This window comes from Babylonia areolata, chromosome 15, assembly GCF_041734735.1.
Source record: "Babylonia areolata isolate BAREFJ2019XMU chromosome 15, ASM4173473v1, whole genome shotgun sequence".
In the NCBI taxonomy this organism is placed as follows: domain Eukaryota; kingdom Metazoa; phylum Mollusca; class Gastropoda; order Neogastropoda; family Buccinidae; genus Babylonia; species Babylonia areolata.
In genome coordinates this window covers 15221091-15231090 of record NC_134890.1, presented here as the reverse complement: position 1 = coordinate 15231090, position 10000 = coordinate 15221091, and the positions used below count along the sequence as shown (strand labels likewise).

The following is a 10000-nucleotide window of genomic DNA, read 5'->3' as shown; positions in this document are numbered from 1 at the left end:
CATGCTGTAATTATTGTTTATGATCATAGGCTGTGTGTTTGATCCTTTGGTGCTTGCAGTTATTGGGTTTTCCTTATTTCTTTTTTTTATATTTTTATTTTTTTAACGAATTCAATTTATTCGATGGGTTTGTGAGGTCCTATGATACGTATTTTGCTATGTGCGTTTATATATATATATATATATATATATATATATATATATATATATATATATGTGTGTGTGTGTGTGTGTGCGTGTGCGTGTGCGTGTGTGTCTGTGTGTCTGTGTTTGCATATCTATGTATCAATCGTGTATCCATTTATTTATTCTTGAATTTACATACACTGACATACGCTTATCTGTTGTTGTCCAAGTGTTGCTGTTTTCCCCCATCCATCCATCCCTCCAAACCGCACAAACACTAACAGGGCAAAAGGTGGCACTGAAACTAACCAAATGTTTTTTTTCTTCTTTTTTTCTCCCCCCCCCCCCCCCCCCCCCCTTTTTTTTTTTTTTTTACCCCCACCCCTCTTGTACCTTCTCCGCCTGCCTGCCAACCTGCCTGCCTGCCGACCTGCCTGCCTGACAACTACCGAATGACCTGTGCTACCAACCAACACCAACTACCTACCTACCTGTCTACCTACCTACCTGCCTGTCAACCTGCCTGCAATCCTCGCCTCTTGCCTTCTCTCTCTAGCTGACGGAGCGAGCCAAGACCCGCATCCGAGAGGACCAGGAGAACAAGGACCACCCGGACCCCACCACCCCCCACCCGGCGGCCCAGCAGGCCCCCCACGCCCCTCCCCCCCAGCCCCACCACCCGGCCTCCCACCCCCAGAACCACCACACCACCCACGCCCACGCCCACCCCCACAGCCACAGCCACAGCCACAACGGGCACGGCGGCCACAGCAACCACCACACGCACAGCCATGCGCACAGCCACAGCCACAGCCACAACGGCCACGCCCTTCAGCAGCCGCCGCACGTGCAGCCCAAACAGGAACCGCAGATGGCGCATGCGTGAGTTTTCGGTTGTTGGGATTTTTTGTGCTTTTTTTTTTTTTTCTTACTTCAAAAAACCACTTCCTTCCTGTGACGTCATAATGTCGGATTTTTTTTTTCCACCACAAACTCACACACACAAAATTGTGACTTTTTTTTTTTTTTTTTTTTTTTTTTTTAGGCTCGACTTCGCCTCTCGTGCGTCAGAACACTTTTTTTTTTTGCCCCTTTAGAAGGAAGTGTGACGCCACGAAGGGGTATGTGGTGATGTTTGGTTTGAAATGAGGAGTATAGAAGAAAAAGAAAAAAAGAAAAAGAAAGAAAAAGAAAAAAAAAAAAGAAGAAAGAAACTGACAAAAAGAGAAACTGTTTAAACCTGTCAGTTGAACTTTTATCAGAACGACACTGACAGGAAGAAAGGCTATGTGAGTTTCCCATAGTTTATAAGAACTACTGCAAAAAAAACAACAAAAAAACAAAAACAAAAAAACCAACAAAAAAACACACCAAAACTATGTGTCACTAGAACTACAGTGGCTGAGCTGGACGAAAAACAAGAAAGATAAAAACAAAAGGAAGAACAATACAGGAAAGAAAAGAAATTGTTCCTGTCAACTTTGATTTCAACTGTTCTCTCCCCACCCCTCCTCCTCTCACCACCCCCTCCTTCCCCATCCAACCCTCCTCCACCCTCTTCCTCGTCAAATGTTCAACGCATTTGATGAAACTAATGCGGACATTGTGGAAGTGTTTGTTTGTTTGCTTGCTTTTTTTTTTTTTTTTTTTTTTTCCCCGGTCGTTACGAATCGACAAGAAAGAAAGAAATAATAATAATCAGGTGATGGCAAATGAACAAAAGAAAACGAGTTCATTAACCATCTGAAACCACAACTACGACAGCAACTCGTGTGTGTCGTAGTGATGAAACTGAGAACGCGCAAAACGTTTTGTGTCTGCATACAACACGTCAACTGCAAGATGATGATGAGCAAGTGACGACGACGAAGACAAACGTCGATGTGTCGTTGTCGAGATGAACTCCAAGAGCAAGAAGAAGGCTCAGCTGTGGTGGTGGTGTTTTGTTGTGTTGTACTGTAGTGTGGTGACGCTGTGTAAGGCGCGCAAATGACAAACAAAAGACATGGTGGAATTTGGGAGAGACAATTTTTTTTCATATGTATGCCAAAGTGTCGGGAGAAACGAAAACAACAACTACAAAAGGGGGGGAAAAAGGGATATTGTGTGTGAATGTGTGTGTGTGTGTGTGTGTGTGTGTGTGTGTGTGTACGTACATTTCCCCCCCTGGCTCCTTCTCCCCACCTCTCTTCCGACCCCCGGACTTTTTTTTTTTTTTTTTTTTTTTAATCAGGAGAGCCAAGAGAGTTTATTGGTGAAGTGGTGGTCTACTTGTGAGAACCAGACCTATTTCCAGTCCAATATACTTGTAGTTTGTTTCTTTTTATTTCTGTTCTTTTTAAATTTTTTTTTTCCTGTGGGAAAACAAAAACAAAAAACACAAACTGACGGCTGTTTCCACTGTGACATGATCATACTTGTGTCGCCAGCAGTGAAATTCTACGACATAACCAAATGGAAAAAAAAAAAAAAAAAAAAAAAAAAAAAATCTTGGAATACAGGGCAAGAAGACTGTGACCGATGTTTTGTTCAGGAATTAAATTAATGTTGTCACACACACAGACACAGACACACACACACACACACACACACACACACAGCACCAACACCAACACTAACACCAACCCACGTGCTATACAGGTTTTGTATCCTGGGGGGGGGGGGGGGGGGGGGAAGAAGAAGAAGAAGAAATACTGCTCTTCTTTCTACACACGTGTAGACGAGAATCCCCCTTGTGACTGACTCCTCTTCATGACGTCACCCTGGCTACGTCAGAACTGCACTTGCGTCATCAGTTTGTGAGTGAACAGGAGCAATCTCCGCGTGTTGTTGAGTTTTCTGTTGTACTTGTTTGTTGTGTTGTCGTCACAATTCGTCATTCACATGTGTCAGTGGTTGGTTATCAAGATGGCATTTACATGGTTTCTATATGAGCACTGAAGTATACACAAAATAAACACTGTTTTTTTGTGTGTTTTTTTTTTTTAAATCTCCTGTGAATGTGTGTGTGTGTGTGTGTGTGTGTGTGTGTGTGTGTGTGTGTGTGTGCGATATATTAATTTATTCCTCGTTAATATTCTGATTATGAATATCATTGGTATTGTTTTGTTTTGTTTTTGTTTTTTTGGGTTTTTTTCACCATCGTCATGATTAGCATTACCATCATTGTTTGACGTTGTTATGAATAAGGATATAGATAATCATGCGATTAATTTCGCATTGTTTTGATATGAAATTGTGTGACTGCGAAAAATGTATTTACATAACATGACAATGCAGCTATATAGCTACGATTTTTTTTTTTTTTTTTTTTTTTTAACCATCCTCTTTTATCTTCTTTTTCTTTATTATTGTTGCTGATTTTTACTTCATCCCCCACCCCCTCTCCTCTCATATATACTCAAATAGAAGTTTACATTTACAAAGAAAGAGAGAGAAAAAAAAGAGAAATATTTCTGGAAAATAAAAAACAGATAATATTTAAGGTGTGGTTTGAAATGGCAGCTAGCTGAGGACACATGTTTAAAGGGTGATACTGTGTACTGTGCTTTCGTCAGTCGTAAAACGGCCGTGAGTGTATGATAATTCGGCATATTGGTAGATAAACGATTCATTTAATCATCATACCAACAAAATAACAAAATAGCAACAACAACAAAACCAAAAACAACTGGCGTGACATTTTCACTACCAAGATAGATATAGTTGTTACTGGATGATTTTTTTTTTTTTAAGCCGCGACAAAGACAAACGCATGATCTCTCTGAAAAGTGAAAAGGTTTATACAGTGCTGGCGTGTTCATGCTTCTTCTTCTTCTTCTTCTTCTTCTTCTACTACTACTACTACTACTACTACTACTACTACTACTACCACTACTACTAACAGTAGTAGCAATATGGCAAGTTGTCTAGCTAGTTAGTTATGGTTTATTCTTTTCTTTTTTTTTTTATTCCTTTAGAATGAGGTGTATGGAAAGGCATTTTTTACTGTCTCAGCTCAAACATCGGAAAGGATGCACAACACAAAGAGAGAGAAAGAGAGGGATTTATTCTATTTATTAAAAAAAATAAATGAATAAATAAAATAAAGATATATTTTAAAAACACCGAAAGGCAGTCGTGCCTAAAATTCGAAAAGATATTAAGCTATATGTAAATCTAACGTGTGTTGTTGTTTGTTGTTGTTGTTGTTGTTGTTGTTTTTCTTTTCCCAGTTTCTGTTGATGCAAGCAGGGACTTACAAGGGTCAAGGCCCAAAGACGTACGCGCCATATAATTTCGTAATTTTGATAGAAGGAATCTAAAGAAAAAATAAACTTTTTTTTTCTCTATCTTTCTCTCTCCGCCATCTCTCTGTTCCTTTCTCTCTCTCTCTCTCTCTCTCTCTCTCTCTCTGGCTCTCTTTTGTATATATATTTTTAACGGTGGCAGCGATGGATTTTGCGTGTGTGTGTGTGTGTGTGTGTGTGTGTGTGTGTGTGTGTGTGTGTGTGGTTGTTGTTGTTTTATTTTTCTTCTTTTTCCAGGCATCATAACTATTACTCCTCTCTCTCTCTCTCTCTCTCTCTCTCTCTCTCTCTCTCTCTCTCTGTCTCCTTTGTTTTTGTTTTTTTTTTGTTTTTTTTTAACATACAGGCGATTTGCAATGTCTTAGTTATCTTTGGAGGAAAAATTTGCATTGGTGATAATGATGATGATTATGATGATTGTTGTAATTATTTTTTTTATCATTATCATTTATTAATTTCTAACCTGTATGTGTTCTGTTTTGTCTTAGTAGTCTGATGAGGGAACTAGTACAAAGGCGATTTTTTTTTTTTAACAGATATCATGTGAAAAAATATAGCATATACTTTTTTCTTTTAATAAATAATTGTTGGCGGTTTTTGTTGTATGTTCCTTTTTTTTGTTTTGTTTGTTTGTTTTGTTATAGTACTAGCATTACTGTTGTCATTTATCAACAGTATCTTCATCATAATCATCATCGTTGTCGTCAGTAAAATGCATTTTCTTACTTATTTTACGTCTTTGATTATATAAGCGCCGGTATAGCACATTGTTCCATTTCAACAGAAATTTATATGTTGCCTGACATTAGCTGAAATACTAGTTGCAATAACCCGTTGACTGTTGATGACACGGATGCTCTTCAATGAAAACCTGTCACCTCAAAAAGATAAGACTTAACTTAAAGATCCTACTTTTTAGTCATCTATCTTGTATGATTGCACTCCAAACGTATGCCAAGTTGTCATCTCATTTCACCTGGGATTAGCTCTGAATGGGTTAATCTTGGACTCTGCCAGGATGATGACTTTTTTTTCTTTTTTTTTCTCTCTCCCCCGCCTCCCCCTTCCATTTTACTTGTTTTATTTTAGCACAGACATTTTATTACGAAACCGGGGATAATACCTCTCGTGTAAACTTCATGATTATGAATTAGAATGAATGGTAAATAAGAATGATATATTAGGGGAATGATGCCGACGATCATGTTGATGATAATTATTGCTCTTTTTTTTTTTTTTTTTTTTTTTTTTTTTTTTTTTTTTTTGTTGCTGTTGTTAAACTTTTCACCCAAAGGTCGATGATTTCATTGGCACTTTATCATTATTTAAATCATCATCATCATCATCATCATCACCACCGTTATCTGCATCATTATCGTTATGATTATTATTATTATTATTATTATTATTATTATTATTATTATTATTATTATTATTATTATTATTATTATTATTCTCTGGGAGAACAGTGTATGTATAAACCCCGAATAAATTCGAAAAAGAAATATTGTGAAATATTGTTAATGGTATGCCATTAATGTTGTTGTCAATCCTTTGTGGTGCGGTCGTGTTTGAAATATATTTAAAAAAGAAAAAAAAAAGAAAAACAAAAACCCCTCCTTTGTGGCCCTTCCAAGATTGAATCTTGGTCAGGTCAGTTGATGTTCAACGCAGTCGATAATTCTTATGTTTGAGTGTGCCCGTACGTGTCTGAGCCAGTATTCATAGTATGTTTTTTTGTTAATTTTGTATTTAAAAAAATGCAATCCAGTTTCCAAATGAATAAGGAAGTAAATAGGTAGATAGGTCAACAAACGAATAAATGGTGATGGATGATTCACATTGAAGTGTGCTCTAGACTCAGTCTCACTGTTTCATTTTTAGAACGTGTTTGCAGATTTTATTTAATTATTCAGTTAGTTATCTAGTTATGTATCACACACACACACACACACACACACACACACACACACACACACACACACACACATATATATATATATATATATATATATATATATATGTATATATATACGCTTCAATACAGAAGATCATTTCACTTGGTTATTGATTTTTTTTAAAGAGTTGATCATTTCCGAGAGGTCATTTTAAGTTGGATTTTTAATTGCACACCGTATTTCCTTGGTTAAGAAAAAAAAGACCGAAAAGAAAAAAAAAGGGGGCTTCGTTTCGCTTCGTTCCGTTTCATTTTTCTATCCAGTCAGTTGCAGTCAGAAACATATAGGTCCAAAAAACATTATCATTTCACCCCCTCCCCCACTCCCCTTCCACCCACGCACCCTCCCCTTCATGGAAAACAAAACAAAGCAAAACAAAACACATTATTTCAAAAGGAAAGGAACAACACAGTAATGCAATTTTGGTTGTTTCAGTTCTTGACGATGACGGTAACGAAATTAACTTGATTGCTTTTATTGCCAGACAAAATGTCCAGAGAGAGAAAGAGACAGAGAGAGAGAGAGAGAGAGAGAGAGAGAGAGAGATGACACAACCAATCGGCTACATGCTCGTGGCACACGTATCACACGCTCTCACGCACATGCCACATTGATTAATTTATGTTATTTACAGTTCAGCTCACCGCAGAAAGCCGACTGAGGCCGAGGTATAGCCAGACTATAGATATATTCATTGATCAGGTCCTGGACTGCTGAACCCTGACGGAATACAACCATGTTGCTACCAGCTCAGCCGACGCAAAGGAGGCCATTTCAGAGCTGAGTGTTTCAGTTTCAGATTCTCAAGTCTTAAGTCACTGCGTTCGGACAAATCCATATACGCTACACCACATCTGCCAGGCTAATTCCTGACCAGCAGCATAACCTCAACACGCTTAGTGCATGCATATATGTTTTTATGTACCAATCAGAGTGGATTTCTTCTACAGAATTCTACCAGAGGATAACACTGTCGTTGTCATGAATTCTATTTCAGTGCGCCAAGTGCGTACTGCACATTGAACCTCGGTTTATCGTCTCATCCGAATGACCAGACGCTCAGACTTTTTTTTTTTTTTTTTTTTTTGTCAAACTTGGGAGAAAGGGCGAGAGCGGGATTCGAACCGAGACCCTCACAGACTCTCTGTATTGGCAGATCCAGATGGCTGTAAACCTTGATAGAATGAAATCGGTGTGAATGAATTGGAAGTTTAACAACTATTTCTTACGCAGCTTTCTTGATATAAGCAGCGTAACTGATTTGCTGAACAAAATGAACGCAGTTCCAAAAAGTCAAGAGCCCAGATAGAAGAACAATGACCATCTGCATTCTGACCTGTAAGCCCAGTCTTTTCTCAAGTTGGGCAACAGCCCTCCACTGACTAGGAAGCTCATCATCAGCAGTCAAGGATTTAAAATAATGTGTTCAATAAATGGATGAAAAAAAATCTATATGTACCGAAATCTCTCTCTCACTCTCTCTCTCTCTCTCTCTCTCTCTCTCTCTCTCTCTCTGGACATTTTGTCTGGCAATAAAAGCAATCAAGTTAATTTCGTTATCGTCATCGTCAACAACTGAAACAACCAAAACTGCATGACTGTGTTGCACACACACACACACACACACACACACACACACACAAGCACATACATATGGATGTGGCGTAGTAGAAAAATCGGACAGGCGTTTGACTTCCGATCCATTGTCCACCAGTGATCAGGGTTCGTTGCCCCGTTTAGGCTTGGTGTTTTTGTCCTTGGGGGGAAAAAAAAGAAGAAGAAAAATAGACAATTTACTCCGATTTTCCTCACTCCAACTAGGTGTGAACTGGTGGTACCCGTTTTCGCTCGGGGACGATCAAACGCGGGGGAAGGAGAGATTTGACCTCTGCTTTCCGATACCGAGCCTTAGACACCATTGAATGTGCATGTGAAGTCGCTGCCCCGATGGCCTAAAAAAAAAAAGATAATAATAATGAAAATAATAAAATGAAATAAATAAAGTACGACTTTCAACCTTTCTAACCTGACATTGTGTTATCGTGAAGAGCCATGAACTAAATATCATTGTTGTGATTTTATAAAGGCAAAATATAAACATCCATATCTTAATATAGTTCATAGAGCTTTTCACACGAAATTATGTGTAAGTTATCATTTGAGGGAATTTTTTTAACACGTTCAAACTTTTTTTCTATGACAAAGGTTAAGGGGAAAGAATCTTTAAAAATTGACTGGTTTTAATTTTTTTTCATTCAGAGCACGAAACATTGTTCACAAGCAACCTTTCTCATTTTCTATTTTCATTTGTTTCATTCATCTATTTCATTTATCTATTTTGTGTCCTGAAGATGATGACTTTAGCTGGAGATTTTATTTTGACATTTATTTGTTTCCATTTTTTTTTATTGGCATACCTATCTTTATATCTGTTTATCTATACACATATCCATTCACTTATATGTTAGATTTATGTCAGAGCACAAGATTGCTTCACAAGTGAATGATCAGTTAATTAATCTGTATTTCTTTGTCCGAGAGACAATGGTTTCTTTCGCGATTTTTTCCCTTAATTCGTCTGTTCATTTTTATTTATTCATTGTTTTATTTATTTAGATATTTATATATTCTTTTTCTTTTTTTGTCTTTGCATATGATTATCTCTACATCTGTCCAGTCACTTATTTGGTAGGTTTGTGTCTATATTGTTTTCAATTACAAACACACCATGCACTGCAAGACCATACTGTATATTGATCAATGATGTGTGTGTGTGTGTCTGTGTGTTTGTGTGTGTGCATATATGATATGATGATATTTAATGGATAGTATTTAGTGAATCCTTGTGTGTGTAGCAGATGTTTATTTTTGCACTTCTCAGTGTGCGTACTCCCCACGTGCGTAGCGTAAACCTACGCTTGTGCCCTCTTGTGCAAATAACAGTTCTACGCATGTGTGGGTGCATTCATTGACACAACAGTGACTGCAACAATGATGACGACAAAATCAATGGGTACATGCACGTGCGCTTGAGAGAATAAATAGCTCAAACTGTAAAGAAAGAAGAAAGAAAGAAAGACAGAAAGAAACGGGAAAGAAAGTGATGTGGTTTGTAGACTGACTTGGTATATTCAGTTACAATGGATGTCTGTTTTCATAACATTAATCAATGTATGTTTATTGAACGACTCTGTGTGTGTGCATGTGTGTGTGTGTGTGTGTGTGTGTGTGTGTGTGTGTGTGTGTGTGTGTGTGAGGGGAGGGAGGGAGATTGTTGTTATGCATGTGTGTAAATGGAGAAAAAAAGATATTGTGTCAAGATCAAGAGAGAACAAATTTGCCCTCTTGTGTGTGTGTGTGTGTGTGTGTGTGTGTGTGTGTGTGTGTGTGTGTGTGCGTGCGTGCGTGCGTGCGTGTGTGTGTGTGTGTGTGTGTGTGTGTGTGTGTGGCTGCGTGTGTGTGTTTTACATTGATTTATTCGGTTATTTAAACATTTCGTGAATTCATAGGAATTCACGTGCCCTGATCGTATAAGACACTTTGAATGCAAATGAATAATATGTACATGTTTTGGCTTTAAATAAAGAATGTTATAAATAATTAACAGAGTCCCTGTAAATGATCTTT

General features: G+C 37.9%; 1 protein-coding gene across 1 annotated transcript in view; it reads left to right on the top strand.

The window, feature by feature from the left end:
- The window catches only part of LOC143290119 (uncharacterized), a 138249-nt gene that overhangs the window by 51571 nt on the left and 76678 nt on the right, over positions 1–10000 (top strand). Inside the window, exon 3 of the mRNA XM_076599406.1 lies at positions 683–741. Coding sequence (XP_076455521.1) covers positions 683–741 — 59 coding nt within the window. The remainder of the gene's footprint in view (positions 1–682; positions 742–10000) is intronic.